Source organism: Haliotis cracherodii, unplaced genomic scaffold (genome assembly GCF_022045235.1).
Source record: "Haliotis cracherodii isolate W230 unplaced genomic scaffold, xgHalCrac1.p SCAF_1, whole genome shotgun sequence".
In the NCBI taxonomy this organism is placed as follows: Eukaryota; Metazoa; Mollusca; class Gastropoda; order Lepetellida; family Haliotidae; genus Haliotis; species Haliotis cracherodii.
In genome coordinates, this window is record NW_027266264.1 from 38,073,251 (window position 1) to 38,093,842 (window position 20,592).

The 20,592-nt window shown below is 40.8% G+C and overlaps 1 protein-coding gene across 2 annotated transcripts in view; it reads right to left on the minus strand.

Moving 5' to 3' along the window:
- Nucleotides 1–3,262: 3,262 nt before the first annotated feature.
- LOC139477440 (probable peptidylglycine alpha-hydroxylating monooxygenase 1) overlaps nucleotides 3,263–20,592 on the minus strand; it is a 33,862-nt gene continuing 16,532 nt past the window's right edge. The window contains exons 6-14 of one of the 2 annotated variants that reach the window (XM_071260017.1): nucleotides 11,486–11,575; nucleotides 10,761–10,809; nucleotides 10,313–10,377; nucleotides 8,598–8,678; nucleotides 8,077–8,153; nucleotides 7,692–7,745; nucleotides 7,495–7,544; nucleotides 4,817–5,079; nucleotides 3,263–3,976 (exon numbers count right to left, since the gene is read on the minus strand). In XM_071260017.1, coding sequence (XP_071116118.1) covers nucleotides 3,957–3,976; nucleotides 4,817–5,079; nucleotides 7,495–7,544; nucleotides 7,692–7,745; nucleotides 8,077–8,153; nucleotides 8,598–8,678; nucleotides 10,313–10,377; nucleotides 10,761–10,809; nucleotides 11,486–11,575 — 749 coding nt within the window. In that variant the 3' untranslated portion in view covers nucleotides 3,263–3,956. Of the gene's footprint in view, nucleotides 5,080–7,494; nucleotides 7,545–7,691; nucleotides 7,746–8,076; nucleotides 8,154–8,597; nucleotides 8,679–10,312; nucleotides 10,378–10,760; nucleotides 10,810–11,485; nucleotides 11,576–20,592 lie in introns of both variants that reach the window. The other variant, XM_071260016.1, reaches the window with a different exon arrangement.

Consider the following 20,592-nt stretch of genomic DNA (forward strand, 5'->3'; position numbering starts at 1 on the left):
GCCGTCAAGGTCTCCCGACCTCAATCCCATCGAACACGTCTGGGATGCTCTTGGCAGAAGTCTGCACACTCTCCAGAACCAACCACAGAATTTGCAAGATCTTGGCACCATTTTGCAGCAACAATGGCGTCGTCTTCCCAATCATATGTTCACAAGCATCACGAGGTCCACGCGGAGTCGTTGTGTGGCAGTTGTCAACGCACCTGGTAGCCATACACGCTACTGTGCCATCAGATTTTCGTGCTTGGGACTTATGATTTAAACTGTTGATGTTATTACCGAATACCGTAGGTGCTTGGAACAAATTATGGTTACCACCGTCAATTAATATCCTTCTTTGGACATTAATGATTAAAAATTACCTTCTCTGATACATTTGTCCGTTGTATATCATATATGGGATTACTTTTAAAAATGTGAAGTATTTAATTTGACTCAGTATATATTGAAAAGCAGGGAGATTATGTTGAAAAATAAAATTAAAAACACTCTTACAATTGTTCATTTTCCAAATCACCAACAATATCTCCGCCGATAGACAAATATGCGGATAGACATCAGAACTGTCATATCCTTGCATAGCATGTCCGACTCGTTTACGTGACAGTGAAACCCTCCTCTTGTCACGACACATGATTTGACCAAGTGCTTAATTAATTCCAGGTGTACATGTGTTTTAGATCAGTTGCATGATGTATCAATCATTATTTTATTAAGAACGTTATCTTACTTATCCTCTACTTGATGTTAAGTAAGAAAATATCCATTCTTCCGGTTCGATCACAGTACATACCACTAGCACTGTGTCGCTGCGACCTATACACAGGCTGGTGTTGAGACTGATCCATACCAACAAAGGGGTAATTAGTGGGCGAAACACCACACCATATCATCATTTCAGTAGGCGAACGGCATTGTAGGCGAACTGCACTGGAGGCAAAGTGACTGTAGGCGAACTGCAATGTAGGTATATTTGCTGTAGGCAAGGCGACAGTTGGCGAACTGCACTGTCGTCAAGGCGACAGTAGGCGAACTGCACTGTAGGCAGGGTTACAGTATGCAAACTGCACTGTAGGCAAAGTGACAGTAGGCGAACTGTACTGTAGGCAAAGTGGCAGTAGGCGAACTGTACTGCAGGCGAAAGCAGACCTAACTCCTAGTTCCATTTTTGGAAATAAACAGGTCTCCGCTTCCTCTTTTGAAAATCTGTGTGAATACCGAGTTTTAAAGAAGGTGAAAATACAGCGACCTAACAATGCACTCATACAACGAATCACTGCATCCACGCGGAACATTCGCATGATAACAACTGGGTGATTCAGGGGCTAAGATGCCGATGTGTCCTGGAAGAAGAATGCTCTCGTAGACGTTCTTCGTGTACGTTATCAAACGCCTAAACGAAACCACGAACCCAGGTGCTATCTTGGCCGAGACTCCGGAGACGTGATGGAGGGACATGTCACATGGCTGTAGCATTTATTCACCCGATTCAGAATGACCAATGGATGGTTGGTGTGTGAATTACATCATGGTGGTAGATAAACTTTGGTTAACCTATGAACACTGTGTTTTCTCAAAAGAATAATCTATTATTTGCCTTATATTAGTATACATAAAATTATAGGTTTTCTCTCGATGTCAATAACATTTGTGACTTTGAGGATTTTGATTCTGCATTATCGATCTTTTTACCTCCAAGTGTACATAGATACATACGCACGCATCAGCAGTTACTTAAAAGAAAAAAAAAAACACCTCGTATTCATGGCCAGTAATTCTCGAACACAGGAGTTCAAGTACACTTAAACTGAACCAGTGTCGACATATTTATCATAGTGCATGCAGAAGTACATATGCGTGAAATTCGTTGTCAATTTTACAGGAGATCAGTCAAATTTGGCTGATATAAAAAAGTAGATCCAATCCCAATTTAGAATTTAGCCCTTCCAAATATGTGCGCAATTTTTAAATAGGGGAATAATACGTTACTATGATAAAGGACGGTGAGAAGCGGACAAGTACCCCAGCAATCGGAACATCATCTAATGCAAATGTTATAGAGCAAAACATTTTAATACTTTTATTCTAAACTTCATTTATCTGAAATATCTAATTGTTTTAATATGCTTCCAAAGTGCACCGAAATTCTGTGCCCTTTGTATACAGCAAATATTCGGCGAATCCCCTCTAATAATATGCCCCCTTCGGGCAGGACCGTCAACACCCTGCGCTGTCTACAAATGTCAATTAACACCTCCTCACGTCGCTGGACGTTACGTATGTACATACACGTGGGTCACTGACCTCGTTCCTTGATCGACAATGCCAGACTGACATGGTCAACCCGGAGACGGTCCCGGGCCATCTACAAACCCAGACTGACACGGTCAACCAGGAGACGGTCCCAGGTCATCGACAAAGCCAGACTGACATGGTCAACCAGGAGACGGTCCCAGGTCATCGACAAAGCCAGACTGACATGGTCAACCAGGAGACGGTCCCAGGTCATCGACAAAGCCAGACTGACATGGTCAACCAGGAGACGGTCCCGGGCCATCTACAAAGCCAGACTGACATGGTCAACCAGGAGACGGTCCCAGGTCATCGACAAAGCCAGACTGACATGGTCAACCAGGAGACGGTCCCAGGTCATCGACAAAGCCAGACTGACATGGTCAACCAGGAGACGGTCCCGGGTCATCGACAAAGGCTGACGGACTGTACGGCTAGCCGTCGCGTCTGTCAAGGCCGTCGACAACGAAAAATCGCCGCCCAACTTTTTGCTGTGACAGAGCGGGTCTCCCGACCCGGGCGGGAACATTGGTCACTCGGTCCCGGTGTGCGTTCTGTCACGTTATTATCCACCTGTACCATTTCAGCCTGCAACAATAAACATGGCTGCCGTCTTCACCCCTGAGTGTGTTCCCACATTAAGCTTACACGTCGTGATATAACTACAATACTGTTAAAAGCGGCGTTAAACCCAACTTAATCACTAACTCGACGGCGTGAGCGTTGCTCACAATTTCAACCACTGAATTGCGACCCCAGACTCGAGTATTTCCGGGCCGCCTTTATAGAACTGGAACAGTGCCGTCATGGGCGTAAAGCTGCCTGTAATCACTTCTGTGATTCGGATCATAACTCCCGGCATTGAAACAATATGGCGACTTGTTCAATGTCACTTTCTGTTTGATGTCATTACCCGAGGCAAGCATGTTGCCTTAGAGGAAATCTCAGAACAGTTCAAACACAACGCATATTCAATGGCCGAAATTATTTATTCGAAAATTATGAATTATATTTTCTCTGACTATTGCATTTCAAAACTGATGAAGATTTCTTTCTCAAAATTAGTATTTTCACTCGCCAAAAACATCTATTCGTTAAGTATATTTATTGATGACGAAATGTGAAACATGTGAAATGCAACATTCAGAACACACCTATTAAGTTTTGCAATGAATAATAAAACCTCGTTATTCGGAACGGATCCAATGCAATCGTCCGGATTTACGTACTGGTAAGGGGGAATGTCCCTTTAACGGCATGTAGACGTTCCACACAGTAATGGTCTGGTAAGCTGGATTAACGGTATCCAGATTAACGAGGTTTTACTGTGTTATTTAGCCTTGGAATAACAATAAACATTAAATCAATGTTGTACATTCATATTGACAAACCCGTCGTTTTTTTCCAAAATAAATATATTTCTCTGTGCATTTCTTTGAATTAAGTATATAATCGTGATTTGATATATATCTACAGCACCATGACACAACTATACAGGACTTCACACAACTCAGAAACCTACGAATGGCACATATTGAGCAATATAGATTGTGTGACAACAAAACACTCTATTTCCGAGGTGTCAGAATATCAAGCGATAACAACATATTTACATATTGCTGATGACTTCTGTAGATGTACAACGGGGACAGTGGCCGAACAGTTCATCTCAATTTGATAATTTCTGAAAGTATCAATGGAGAATGTACACTGATGTGTCTCTGCACAACTAGATACCTACAAGAACAGCACAGGTGTGCGTCAGAAACAACAACTCGCATTACTAAACTACCACAAGTACATGGGTGGATAGGAGCCGCAAGTTGCTTCAGAAAATCATGCAACTATACCATAGAAGAAATAGAAACATCGAAATAAATTAGTAATTAAGTAGACATCATTTTGTCGGTCGTAAAACTAAGGCAGCTTTTTAGAAAATCTAAAGGACTCACTAAGCCATTCTTGGAAGTTATCATGAGAAAAGACATTCTTAATTTCATTTGAGAGGAAAATGTGTTGGCTGTCCAGATATTTGGTGAAATAGAGAACATCTACCATGCGGAGAAACACAGATTGAAAGACAACCAGATATCGGCGTGTATATAACGACATACCAGCAAGGTCATAGAAGTGCATATATCTATTTATCTACGATGTACACAATAACAACAGATTGGACTACTTCATATGCTCTACCACAAGAAACCCATTGCCCTTCAAGTGTAACCTTATATTGATACCACAGTCTGTCACTGATAAAACACAATACCTCCCTCGCTATATGTGCATTGCCTCAAATTTCTTTAAAATGTTGAAATTGCTTACCCCATTGGATATTTTCCATGTCTGTTTTTACAGATACAAACTTATGTAAAGGGAGGTAATACAATTGTATTCCCGATTATCTCCCCTTTCCCATGTGGGCAATCCCCAACGTCTCTCTAATAGCCCCCATAATAATAGCCGTTCAGATCATTGTCTTTCCCCTCCTCCGCCAGCTCTTCGTACAACTCCTCCAACTCACGGGGCTGGAGATTATCCAAGATGGACTCCAGAGATTCATCATCTCTCGCCACGTCGTCCTTGCCTTCTTCTAGCGGTTCCGAGGACCCTGGGGGCAAGCTAACGGTGTCCGGCATGTCCTCAAGCGCAAGGTCACCTTGTCCGAAATTCTCCCATGACCAGTTTGGTGGACCAGAAGTAAAACAGTAGTTGTCGTCCATGATCGTCTTCCCGTCCACGTAGTACATGATGTAGAAGTTGCACATTTCGTCGTTCTGGGTGGCTCTGCAATCATTCATAATCAAAGACGGGCTGCTTAGTACAGAATAGTTCACGCCCTATATATCCCTTATATAGAATATTACCATAGAATCCATTATTCTTTGTTCGAATCAAAACAATATCACCGAATGATTCATATTCAAAAGCTTCGCATCCTGCATTCATGAAACACGTGTAGGTGTTATGTTCTTAAGTACGAACTCTCTTAACATAAACAGGCTATAGAAAAGGAACCAGAATTGTTACTTTTAAAATAGAACGCCCATATACAATGTGACACGCCTGCTTGCACAATGACAAATTTAATACGACATATAATTACAAACATGAAGCAAAACAAAACATCAGACAATCAGCGATTTCAAAAAAGTTTATTTACTAAGACGTATTTTGACAATGTCAGTGCACCTGCACATCTGTTCAGTTCACAAGACATTATAATCTGTATACGAGCATTAAACGTGCGTCAATTTGAAATTATATCATTATAAATAATCTGAAGTTATGCTATATTTGAAAGTAAAATGCTTTTCAATATTTGTCACCCACATTGCGCGAAGATATCGACAGTTGAACAAAGAGCCTTACCAGCAAATTGTCTAAAGCCATTTATCTGAACAAATCGGGAAACCATGTTTCTACATAAAATAATGGGTTCGCGCACAGTCATTCGGGAACTAGTCTTTATGAACAGGGTCAAACGCGGCGGGTGACGCCTGCACTGCGCTCTCATTATTTACAATATCAGTGTGTGGAGCCTGGAGATGTTCAGAGCCATAAAACCCGACGTCACCTTAAGTATTTTGCATTAATTGATATAGATATGCGCGTTAAAATAAACCTGCTTGTCTTCATTAAAAATGGTCTACTTATAAAAAAAATATTGCTTTCTAATATTCGAAGACACATAGGCCAAAACGATATAATGTTCCCGCTTCAACTATGACCTTGCTCCTCCCTAAGGGTTTACCGACAAGGTAAGGTCAAGGTAGTATTCACTGAGCTCTTTAGTTATGATCTTATCGTCTACAAGCTGTTCAAAGTAGGAACTCCACACCATGCCAACAGGGTGCAATGATCTGGTGTCAACTGTTTCATTCAAAACAGTTGTAGTTCCTGGAATGACGCTGACGGTGTTGGGCATGGCCTCCAGGTTCATGTCCCCGTCCCGGAAGTCAGCCCAGGACCAGGAAGGCGCGCCACGGCTGGAACACACGCTGTCTTGGACAAGTTTGGTAGTGTTGACGTAGTACATGATATAGAAGTTACACATCTCATCATTCTGTGTGTTCCTGGAAAACGTAGGATAATATGTTAATATATGGATACATGTCAAAAGGTAGTGATCAAAGGTTCATCTCAAATGATAATGACGTGCAAATGTACGTGCAAATGGTATAAGATATGCTAATATCGTACTATTTGATTATATTTGTATTTGTCTTCCACTGGTAGTTTGTCATTACTTCAATTTTGTTGTCAGAAAACTAAGGATATATTTGTCTTTAAAGAACGTACTTAAAAGAAACGTTAATGTTACTACTACTCTGGCTGCTGCTGCTGCTACTACTACTACTACTACTATTGCAGCTACTACTACTACTGCAACTACTACTACTACTACTGCTACTACTATTACTGCTTCTACTGCTGCTGCTACTACTACTACTACTGCTGCTACTACTACTACTACTGCTGCTGCTGCGGCTGCTACTACTACAACTTCAACTTTCATTGTATTAAGCTGCTGTGTTAGACAGAAAGAAACATACATAACATGGAACAGCAGAGGGCTAGTGGCAGGTAAGCAGGAAAATAAATCATAATGAGCAAGCGATACACTGAACGCATACACCACAGAATACAGAACAGGAAGACAGATGTACTTGTATTCGACAAGAGGGTATGACAACATGGACAGGAAGCAGAGAAAGTGAAATACGGCGAAAAAATATGAAAAAACAAGAAAATCCAGGAAATGAAATGCCAAGCATCTCGACCACAGACGTGACGACGAAAACAGACACCATAATGTCACACAAGACATGAAATCAGTCAGGATTTACCCTTTCTAAGTTCGTCTTCTAGTAATCCCATCAAAACTGTGTGTCAGCTTCCAGATACCGCCATGAGCGAGCTCAGTCCTCGTCAACACCCTCCGTGAACACTGAGACCGGCGAACTATACACATCCTTTACTACTTCATCGGACCACGACCATACATCAATCGCTTCATATACGTTCACAAGATTGAACCTGACGTGAAATAACTGTTAATATCTTCGACGTCAAGTCAAGTCTGAATTACACTAGGGATTGGAATAGCTCATTCTCGAGTTCCACAACGGAGGCGTATTCTAGTTACATGCTAGTGTCGTTATATCTTATTGGATCAATATTCGTTTGTGAGAAACTTACCCTATGTTCACAGTGGTGTCCCGGTCATTCAACATTGTACATCTGGCAGCCTGAAGACAGACAATGAGGATTACATCCAGAAACTTACTGACTTAAGCTTGGTTTATCAATTAACTCTTAACACAAATAAAACTGTTACATAACGAAAGGTAATATTGACTTAAATGTCATTCTATTGGAGTAGAATAAGAACTTACAAGAATATCTCCCGGCTTCACGGTCAGGTTGGGCGTGGTTACGTTGTAAAACATCTGGAAAATACCCATAATGAACGAGGATTTATGACATTTAATAAGTCTACGCACAACGACAAACGACATACGTCCTTTTTAGGTTCAAACGTAACACATGGGTGAACGCAACTTTCAAGTTTACTGGCATCTTGTGTCGTGTTTTTGCTCAACAAAAGTACATTTAACCTACATGTGATTTATTATAATCCAAAATACGACTTGCCAATGTTTCAACCACTCATCGACCCCAAAACGGTAAACTGTGGTCCTGTATTTGTTGATTGTATAGATGAAATAACATATTGTTGGTGTACAGTTTAAAAACAAATAAGATCTTTGAAACGCGAACCTGTGGTTTTTGGGGATTCATTCTGCCAATTTCAGTCCACTTGCCGTCGCGGATTCTGTAACCGGACACTACCCGTCCTGGAACACATGTTTTAGACATAGAAATTAGAATGGTCTTCATTAAAACAAAACCATTGTACAAAACTTTCAGTTAAATAGAATGCAGGTCATTCAAACGCATATGGCGATATACGGTTACACATCTATGCATAAATATCAATGTGTTAATATCGCGATACAGACGGTTGACGTGCTGTCTTCTGTAAATGTAATACTTGTTTTAATCTTTGGTGTCTCTCCCTAGGTGAGATAAGTCTGATGGATTACACACGGCGGTGTGGATTATACATTCTACTTCAGGAAAACTACTTGGATTAGTCTACGTTACTCTCCCAACAGCACGTGACGTCAACTCGGTAATTACAAGACAAATACAACTGAAACGTTGAATGTGAATATCCTGTACACGTTCAAGAAAGAACGAGTTCAAATGATGCACTGAAATACGGAGGTTTGTCCTACCAAGCGTATGAGTGTGGGTCCTGAAGGCGAAGGGGTGGATTTCGAGATTGCTGTCGAACTTGCATGCAGTCTCCATGAACACTGTAAAACAAAGACGTCAACGGTAAGGGATACCAAGCGTGAGGTTCCAAAGTCGTGTATACAGATGATCAAGCCATATGCCCACATTACCATTACTTTAACATATCGTGGTGTTTTCCTTGCCCGTGTCGCCTCTTTATTCATTCACATATACTAGTACAATATAACATCATCTGACATACGTTTTACATAAAGATTCAAATGTTGCAATCAGATCAGATCACGAGGTTGTGACCCCTTCGCGCGCACGCACGCACGCACACACACACACACACACACACACACACACACACACACACACACACTGGCATTCAGATATGTTCATGAATCATTTTATGATTTGAACTTTCGAAATATTAGTACGTGCGCGTTATGTCTATTCAATTTATAATAAAATAGTTTAGATTTGTATAGCAGACGCTTAAGACTTATTTTACCTAAAGAAACATGAAACGATCATTCCTTGATCCATGGGGCATTTATTAAAAAACCTGGTGACCATAGATACAGTTATATATCTATCTTCAGAGGTTCTGAAGTTTACAGGAGAAAACAGTATGTGAAATGCTGGACTTGCTCATCTATGTAAAATCTGTGGATAAAATAAGTAGGTATCCCCATTGGCACCAATACATCGGAATTTCTGCTCGGATTGGCAACATCAAACAAAGGGATTTGGTCAAGAAATTGAACGTTTTATTCATAAGATTCAGGTATATCGATTATCTGATATCATTCAATAACGGCCAAATACCCAATTCACTTTACCAATGAAAGCGCCTCATCTGTTGCATATTTAGGTTTATGCATGAAGGTTCATAGTCAACTTATGTACTTCAAGGTTGACTTCAGACTGACAATAATCTCTCCACAAGACAGTATGACGGGAGGGGTGAGTTCAGCTTTCCAATAGTCAACTTATGTCCTTCATGTCGAGCTATATGCCAGCAGCTACAGCCTTTAGTACCTACATTTCACAACTTTTGAGATACATTCGAGCATAATCTTTCCACAAGATTTCGAAAAGCGTCATACGACGTATTATCAAGCTGTTTGATCAGGGTTACAATATTCTGGGTCTCCATAACGCTTTAAAACGTTTTATGCTAGGTATGCGGAGGACATTTCAAAATTTGACGCATCAGGGAAAAAAATGATTCGCCATTTTAACTTTTTTACAGATGAGCAATTGATTTGTCTTTGCATGTATTTCTGACGGGTGCCACCGATGGGTAGGATACGCTGACCTGTTCGCGAACACCTGGTACTATCAATATTTGACAGCAATTCGAAAACAAATTCCTATGATGTAATCGGAATTGCTCAATGGAAACATTCATATGATTATAGAAAGGCTTAGGCGCATATATTATAGAAACGAGGTTTACTGTCAACAGTACAAGCTCAGGTATGTCTAAATTAGCCGTTGTTCAGCACACTCCAATATTCAGATCACTTGGTATATTGTAAGCCCTGCATTCTAAAAGCATGTAAGGTCAGTTCCTAGTAGTTCTATAGCATACTGATGTTTGTGGCTGCGACGAAGGAGTACAGTGTTCCTGTCGTTATGTAGTCTCGTTGTTTATACAAAAATTAGTTTGCTGTAAAATGAATGCGTCGCAAAACTGTGTTACCTGTAGACTTTGGCTTGATCCTGCCCCCAGTGCCCATCAAGTAGACGCCAGCACGCCTTGGTAACCTGCAGCACAGGATTTGCATGTACATTGGAGGAATCTGACATAGAAATCAATTAATGATCATTTGTTTGTTTGTTGTTTAACGTCGTACTCAGCAATATCCCAGCTATATGATGGTGGTCTGTAAATAATCGAGTCTGGACCAGACATTCCAGTGATTAATACAATGACTATCTATCTACGCAATTCATCAACCATGACATGCATCAACCAAGTCAGCGAGCCTGACCACCCGATCCCGTTAGTCGCCTGTTACAAGCATGGGTTTTTGAAGGCTAATTCTAACCCAGATCTTCACAGTGAATTAATGATGGTGATGATGATGATGATGATGATGATGATGATGATGATGATGGTGGTGGTGGTGATTAGTGTTTATACATACTTGTTTTTCTGTGTGATGAGATTCAAACCAGATGTGTCGTTGCCATTCTCTGAAACAGTCCAAGAGAGCAAGATTACGTAACGACTGCTTACCATCAAGGATGACACCTATGACTAGCATGGAACAGTACAACAGGAATGAACTTCTGGCTGTTTACTATAAATGTTTTAGCAAGCATATAATTAGTTCTGGTGTCTTTAGTTGCCGTATACGGTGTCATATCGGGTTAGCAGAATAATATTGGGCGAGGCGTCAGCCATAACGAATTTATTACGCCGATAACTTATCACGGTCTTAATCGCACATGTCGCACATGTCATGTCAAAATTAAGAAATGGACACCCACAACGGTTGACGTTAAGAGTCAAAGGGAGACTGCTGTCCAAACCGTGGAGGCCAAACGTTGTTGAAATTAATATAGTCACGAATGTGATTTTTGAAAAAATTAATGCCCTTGCACATCACAATTAATGATGTAATGAAGAATTTCTGTACCGGAATGTCCATGTGTAATATGTGAGGTGGGTGTCTCTATGATGGCTGTAACTGACGGTATATGGTCTCATATTAGGTCAGTAACAACCATCTTGTATTTTTACTGACGGCATACGGCTCATATGGGGTTAGTAGTTGTGTCCTCTGATTGGTCAATCTCACTTTGAGGCATGGCATAACAGGAGACATGAACATGTGAAATAGCATCGACTGACAGTACGTCAACGTACGTGGGGGAAGGAAGGTGGTTACGTTCTTGTAATGGACTTGCAGCACCAGGTACTTGATGTCTGTATCGCCTCCAACTGCAAACGCCACATCTAGAAAAGGAAATATATCAGCATAAAAAAGTGCCGTATAGATTTCTAATAATGTCATGTCGTGTGTGTTGCACACATTGGTTCACCTCCTCTCGTCGCCATCAAACATCGACAGACCACAGGTGGTGTTACTGACAACTACAAAAAGCCTCTCCATGCAATTATTTACACGACAACCTCCAAGATGACAGCGTGTTTCATCTATGTAGACTTCCAGATGCCAACATTCTTACATTTAACGAGAGAGCTTTTAACACATTTTTTTTAGTTAAGGGAAACATTTGTTTTCGCTTTGCACTGAGCGATTTGTTACACTAGATGCACTGAGAAAGATGCATATGGAACTGTTTCGCATGCACACAATCAATTCTCAATATTCATATAAAGCCAGTCCTTTTGAAATATTCTTAGCTTAGACTAGCTATGGTATCGGGAATGTGAGTAAGCAGCGCAAATAGCACACACACTGTGTTGGAAGTATAAGTGATATTGTACAGCGCCAGCAGGGGCGGCAAGCTGGAGCGCAAGGCAACCTGCACGTGTACGCTGTTGTACACAGTCATAACATTGCACTGCTTCACGAACACATTCATTATATACAATACCAGAAAAATGGAAAATCTGTTTTTTCAATCTGGCCATTTTGTAGTAAAGCTACTTGCATGATAATGTGTTTAAATCTGCTAAGTGGATGAGCAATCACATCACAGTCGAGTCATACATTTTACCTAGTTCATGACAGCATTTGGCGCATCTCTCTTGGTAGGCAGTGTTCAATAACAAATAGGAAAGAGTATAATATCTACATTTGTGAACTTCAATACGTCACAACGCACAACCGCCATCGGTAGTCACGCATCTCTTTTAGTGTGTTAAGTTCTGGCGTTGAGAAACATCATTGAATTTTCTGTCCCTTTGGACAGTAATGTGATTGACAAGATTGAGGAAAAACCTGGCAAATATGCCGACCTCGCTTTCGAAATGTCACGCTTGCATCCCAAGTACCAAGTTGTCCGACTCCCCATTGATCTCGGTGCCTTAGGTTTGGTACCTCCCAATCTGTTGACTGACATTGGGAGAGTACCCGGGTTTACTGTCAGGAATACAGCCCTTCTGACGATCTGGGCTGCAGTGTTGGGGAGTCCTCACATTCTCCGAAAGGTTCTGGGTGGATTCGAATAGGCAGCACTTCCTGTGAGAATTCCTATTCGCTGTCTGGGCTGCGTGTAGAGGGGCAAGGGCCCTGAGCTGATGGGTCTAACCAGCCTGATTGTGCAAGGATCACCCAAACCCTCTTTGCTACATTTCTTATTTTAATGTGTATATAATAATAACAATTACAATAATAATATCCGGATCAACAGATCATTGTGAACTATCATCTCCCTGGGAGTATACACTCCATGTCATCTCATTCTTTCGTGAACTTCTCGCTGCATTAACTAAATTAATTAACTGCAAGCGCCTGAATTCCAAATTACCGTTCTCGCTTGAATCGGAACAGAACATGTTTTCATGACTCAGAACAATACTATAAGAGTCATCCAGTGGCAAGTGTGTTAGCAGTGAGTGTTTTACATTACCGCCGTCATACAGTGTATTTGCACAGCATGTGACTATGCGACTTGGTACTCTATGTGCGACAAGGCAAGCACCATTGCTTCTCTCTTGAGTAGCAGGAATCAATACGCAGCCACCAAAGTAGGCGAGGATCACGTTGTGTCGCGGGATTCTGAGAGATTAACAAACATACCTCAGAAATCGGAGACAATTGAAAATCATTTGGTAGTCAGGCTTGGCCCTGTGTAGATACGTCGGTGTTTCACAGACACTCTCACAGACATGTCAGTGGCTGGTTTTCATGGCATGGAAGGATATTATCCTACAAGGGATATTGTTTTATGCAAGAAGCTTGATATTTCACCACATAACCTCTGATGAAGAAAAGAAATAATTATATGAAATATGACTAGATTATTATTCGTGGTTAGGAATTGTGGTTAGTTGCTGGATGTGTATTACGGGCATTATATAAGATTTCGTCTTCAGCGACTCGCGGCCATTTCAATTTGGGTTTCTCCAACACTCGTGTATGGTTGTACATTTAGAAATGAGTGAGTGAGTCAGTGATTATGGTTTTACGCCACTTTTAGCAATATTCCAGCAATATCACGGCGGAGCACCTGAAATGGACTTCACACATTGTACCTATGTGGGAAATAGAACCCGGTCTTCGGCGTGACGAACAAACGCTTTTACCACAAGGATACCCAACCACCCCATGTTGGAATAGAGCAAATGGAGATATATGTGTCACTTCGAACCGAATTTGAAAGGAAATATTTTCCCTCTCATACGAAGAAATACATACACTTGTGTGTCATGTATCAAACGTAACGCAGCGTCAAGCATTGCGAGAAAATGTTGGAAATGTCAAGGACGTAACTGCTATCAATCCAGCCTGCGATGTGCAGATAATTAGGTACAATTCGACCACTGTTTCGATGGGAATCAACTTCTACAAAAGAGAAGATGACGTCAGATAGCAGTGGTACAAAAGTTCAAATAGCAACACAATGGCCATGCCGTGGAAACTGAATCGATGCTTAGCCTGAAGTGATAGCACAGCCCTGTACAATGAAGCTTCAGGGAGTCAGTGGTGGAGTAGGTACCAAGCCATTCTAGGTGTGATAGAGTAAAGGAAGATAAGTCTAAGATGCTGTCGCAAAGAATAGGGCGTGAGTGGCGTCGTACGCCAGCGACCCAAGGGCGAATATAGCTTTTTGGAAGTACGAAGGGTGTATATTGTGATAAGGCAATTCACGTTCAGTAATCATGTAATTGTGTCAATAATATATCAGTCCTGGTGTTGTTGTTTCAGTTTACCTCATCACCTGCTCATCTCCGAATATATGTTTAGTGTGCTTAAAAACACAGAGGGGAGTATGTACGATTATGCCAACCTAATGTGAAATAAATGAAGAAAAAAACAAAGCAAAATCAAAACCAGAAACATATTAATACTAAAAGTGAAGGTAAGTATCACAAACCCGCATCCTATTTAGGTCCCTTGTGAAACCTGTCCTTAAAAAGCCAAGTGGGTAAACAGGGAAATCGCCCACCACTATGCTAACCTTCAAATGGCCCTGTCCACCTTTCAGGAAGCCTTGTATACAGTGTACTGTATTGGTCTTTTGTTGAAACACAATACCTGCCTGCGATTAAATGTTCCCGTGACGCAAGCCTTAGTTAAGGATGAGATACGATTCAGTAGTTGGTCAGGGCTGACTGCCTTATACATAATTATTACTTACCATATACATTTTAAAAAAACCACAACACTTTATTTCTACGAATGTGATCAAATGACCGGATGTACATTTCAAATCAATATCATCAGGTCAGTGATCAGAAAGATATGTACATAGCCAGAACGTTTGACCATTATGTTACAGGTGATAACTCAAATTGTTTCCGCTACTGTGTCAACAACATGCCATGCGTATCACTCCGTGGGTATACTCCACTGCCGGACACAACCAGCGGCCACCAGATGTCGCCATACGATCACATGCAGCCCCAAAGCGTTACACAACGGCTAGCACTCTTCAGTTTGACGAAGTATGCGTATAATTGAAAACTGCTAACTGTTCAAATCAATAACACAGATTGCAACAGTTGTCACCAGCTGCAGATAAGCTGTACACGTACATTAGGTATCTGAAACATACGTAACCTTCTCAGTTCGTTGAAGATAATCACTAATTCGTACGGTTTACCTCTCAAAAATATCCATATTAAAGGATACATCAATGGATACATACGTAGCATATCAAAGACCCTAATACGCTGATCAGTATTTAAAGCTATGGATTTGTTTGTTTGCTGTTTAATATATTGACGGCGGCCTGTATATAATAACGTCTGGACCAGAAAATCCAGTGATTGATATTGTACCCCACGCCGTCAGGGTAGACGATCAGTTTTGTCATCCCATACAATCAGCATGTTCCCGGAACCTATTCTAACCCAGAGTCCTAGCGGGGTGACAGCTACGGGAGGCATGCCTTTCAAGGTTTATTCTAAGTTGTATGACACCATGGTGTGATCTATGTTAGCATTCGGAGCAACAAAATGAGGTACATAATAATATCCACGTATGTACGTTCATTCCAATGTGTCTAGGGGCCAGAGCTGTGCTTTAGCAAAATTTGATGTGATGTCGCCATTTTGCGAATTGAAACTGGACGTTCCGAAAATAGACCTGCTAATGTTCGTTAATGTGTTGACTGTATAACTGTTGTTGGGGATAAAACATCTACTGCTGCGCTACTCTATGATAAGAAGAATTCTCGTTGAGGAGTGCTTAAAATATTGGCAAACTTAATTCCTTGTTAGCTTATGAAAAACAGAGTATTTAATTCCGAACTTGCCTTTTATGTTGCTCGTACCTGCCAAAGTATTTACATGATGTTATAAATGTTAAGTGTATATCTGAAAGCGTATCGTCTTTCATACATCTCTGAGCGATTGGCCTTTTGTACGTATATTGTTTCGCTATATGTATTTGAATATTGTAAGAATGAGACGTTACTGGGTGCTTCTATTGGGGTCGTGCTAACCTATACGTACTCCGTCCTTCAAATCAATATTTGAGCGTGCGAGCTCGGGGGATCTCGACATCCACAAGTGAGGGGCGCATATGTTAAGAAAACAGTAATGCTAAAACCAGTACTGGGACGTTATCAAAATCACACCTTTGATCAACAACACCAATATAATAATCGTATTACGGAAAGACTACTAGCCTACAAACTGTTTGCAAACAAGAAAATACACAAAGACTCCTAACTTCATTGTTAATAATAAAATGTCAACAAACATGCTATACATTAACGAATCCCTATTCTGAATTGTTTGATAGGCATTTCTTAGAAGTTGACGGATGTCAAAGAGGACCAAAAATATGGATAAAAACTTCTTTTATGGATAACAACTTCTTTATTTATGGAGGTGAGGTGAGGTGAAATTGGGTTAAACGTCGCGTCCAAGATTATTGCACTTATATAGAGACTTTTTTATGGACAACAACTTCTTTATTAAACCGTAATTGCGACATTTCGGTATTGACAACGGTATAAGGATACAAGTATATACCGAAACGTCGCAATTCCATTATAATAAAGAAGTTGTTGTCTACGTTTTTTGGTCTTCTTTGCCCTATTCTGGAGCTGACTTATTTGTGCCGCAACCTTCAACTCAAGTGTAGGGAACTGAAGCTTACATGAAAAACCCATATATTCTTCAGGCTTCTGTAGCTCACCGTCGCCTGTGTTGGTCCGGAGTAATAAAGGATCTACATCAGCAGTCAGTGTTTTGAACGCCGTGACGGCTGGAATCCAGGGATACCTTTGTCGAAAGGGGCTGACACACTATTTTTTTGTTTAGAACAACCATTGCGACTATACATTTGAGACATAATGTAGATAAGGGTAGAGAAGTCTATTCATCGACCCCAGACCAGTGACACCAGTGACCAGAGTTCCATCCGGAATAAGTACATTTATTGGGGGTGCTTCCTGACTTTTATATGCCCAGCGTTTGTATCATGTTTCTCAGGGATCATCAATATCAGTTCGTCACAATTCACAGTTATGACTCTGGGATACATAGGAGGTTCTCATGTCAGGATGATTTCTATCCGCCTTGAGAATAGTTTCAACAACATTTTATTTCCATGAATGAAAACCTGGAGTGTTTAACAGCCATAATGCCTATTTGAAGCCTATCTAGTATACATATGATTTATACAATTTTCAGAAATGCGTGCCTTGAGTATGGCCTTCAGTTTGTCGCACCAGTATTCATGGGTGACCTGCGTCCTTTCGGGCTTTCCTCCAACTTTAAATTCACACTTACAGTATCAAAATGACATAAAATTGGTGAATTGTAACGAGTTTGTAACAAATGTTATATATAGGGGAACACTTAGTTAGGAAAGTACAGATTCTAGAACTTTTGGGGGTTGAGTCCCATATGGGATTCGAACTTACACTGCCCGAGTGAGGCACCTAATCGACAACTGATAGTCAGATCACGTACTTTGTGTACCCCTCTGACGAGTGTAAATTGGCACGGATCCAATGGCCGAAAGCTATGAACACACAATGCCATTTAGAAAGTGGTCAAATGTAACAAATGTTATATTGGGGATAACAAAGTGTCCTTTGTCTACTTCGAAGGGCAGTCGGTAGGTCAAATGCGTGACATAATGACACGTCCTCATCACCTGACAAGGAACTAATCAATACAATGCAAAAGGCGATTAACTTTACACGCCAAGAATATTCTAATACGTGATACAATGACATATAAATAGAATACCACTAGTATTACTGGCAAATAGGAGGTGGCATCGGAACATATCTACTGGATTGACTTTATCGTGGAGGTTTATTGGCGAAGGAACATTTAATTATCGGTGGTGTAGACGAGTTAAATTAGTTTCTATGTCCTGTATCACTGGATTAGACGTGGACAGCTTCACTGACATTAATGCCTGGTCATAACAGTAAACATCCTTTCATGTTGTAGGCATTTAACGCCTTTGACACTAAACTTATAAGGTTATTACAATTTACGTAAAAAGTTATTACATTTTACCGCAAGTTGAGATTATTACAATTTACGTCAATTTTTATTACAATTATAAAACCGTTTCGATCGTTCGAGTTTTTATATAGTTACATGCTAATGAGTATGTTCTTTGCCACTTTTTTTGGCCAAGTTGAATTAAGTATATTCATAGCTAATGTATTAAGTCTACAATGGGAGGAGCTTTTGTGATTACGTGACACTTGTTGACGTCTTACGAACGCATCGCTGTCTTTGCTGCCATTGCGTGATACGGTGTTTCACTCACAATCACAACATCAGGTATATAACATGTAGTTTATGTGTCTTTGAAGATTGTACTGTACTGTATTTGCGAGCCTCGGACAAATCGAATGTAAGGCGAGTTGGGTTGACTCTGTAATTCGCATATCTCCGAAACATTCAACGATGCACAGTAGCCCTGATCAAAACATTGACATGATTTGGCTATTACTTTCACAGCAATTCATACCCAACACATTTAAGAAAAACCTCTTGTCACCCAGCTCAATATTCATACAATACATCTTTCTCTATTTTTAATATGCAAGAACAATGCAATCTCTGCGTATGGCAAAAGAAGGTCAACTACAAGATACTTCCAACTACAGTTTTATATTTCAGAATCCCGGATTATATTCCAGGCTGTACAGTAACATGTTGTCCCAGAAAAAAGTTGTCATATTTAAGATATAAATATATCAAATAATCTAAGTGGCGCCTAGAACAATGTTTTTCAATCAGGCCCAGGGCAGAGGCAATCAGGACTTGCCAAATCATTCTAGACTTGAGTTGGATTCCTTTCTGTACATGCTTGATAGTATATATTGAGAGGGAGTGCACTGTTTCTGCAAGGGGCATGACGGAAGTTTAAATAATTTTTCGATGGTCACATACAGAACAACTTCTAAAAAAGGATAGTCTTTTCACACATGTAATTAAGCGTGAACTGTTGCTATGGCTCCCGTGATAAACGCCGTTTGCAAACAGCAAATATTCTTGCTCAGTTGACACAGGTTGACCTGCACCAAGCATCAGATCCATGGTAGGAATCATTGCCGGACTGGACTGTTCCATGACGGGACTCGGATCCGTGGTATGACTGAGGTTCATGGTAGGACTGCTACATGGTATGACTGAGGTTCATGGTAGGACTGCTACATGGTATGACTGAGGTTCATGGTAGGACTGCTACATGGTATGACTGAGGTTCATGGTAGGACTGCTACATGGTATGACTGAGGTTCATGGTAGGACTGCTACATGGTATGACTGAGGTTCATGGTAGGACTGTTACATGGTGTGACTGAGGTTCATGGTAGGACTGTTACATGGTGTGACTGAGGTTCATGGTAGGACTGCTACATGGTATGACTGAGGTTCATGGTAGGACTGCTACATGGTATGACTGAGGTTCATGGTAGGACTGTTACATGGTGTGACTGAGGTTCATGGTAGGACTGTTACATGGTATGACTGAGGTTCATGGAAGAACTGCTACATGGTATGACTGAGGTTCATGGTAGGACTGCTACATGGTATGACTGAGGTTCATGGTAGGACTGCTACATGGTATGACTGAGGTTCATGGTAGGACTGCTACATGGTATGACTGAGGTTCATGGTAGGACTGCTACATGGTATGACTGAGGTTCATGGTAGGACTGCTACATGGTGTGACTCTCAACTCGGATTAACGGATAACCTGGGGAACTTACAAACAATTCACTGGGGACAGATACGTCGCTATTCCGTGTACCTCGTAGAATATAATCTAAATTAGAGACCGCGATTACCTACATTTTTATACTTTCACTCTATTTGATAAAACTGATTCTACTTCTCATTCTATATTTCTTTTACAATTTTACAACACAACGTAATGAGGAGGTGCATGTCAAAATAAAGATACACTTGGGGTGTCTCCCACCGTGATACTGATCAATTGAATATTGTTATTGAGTATGGCGTAAAGCCATACTCACTAGAATATATATTCGCGTATTGCAATGTATTGGTAAATCGGCTCCCCATATTGTTCGTGTGCAAAGATAATACGTCTATATGTGTATATAGTATTCACCTGCACCGTGTTTCACGGTATGAAACTATCAACGTAATCTCATAAATCTAACTAACCTACTGGCATTGTTATCTTATGCTTCAGCTCGCGTGCAGGCAAACATTGTGTCATTTAATCACTTTAAACTACATCTCCAGTTCACATAACACACTAGTTATAAGGCCAGCTCTAATACATGACTGGAGCCGCGCCAATCATTGCTGGAGACTCCCACGCATACGTAACTATGGTAACGAAACATTCTGACAAAGTAGTCCTAACTATTCCCGACTGTCCGGAT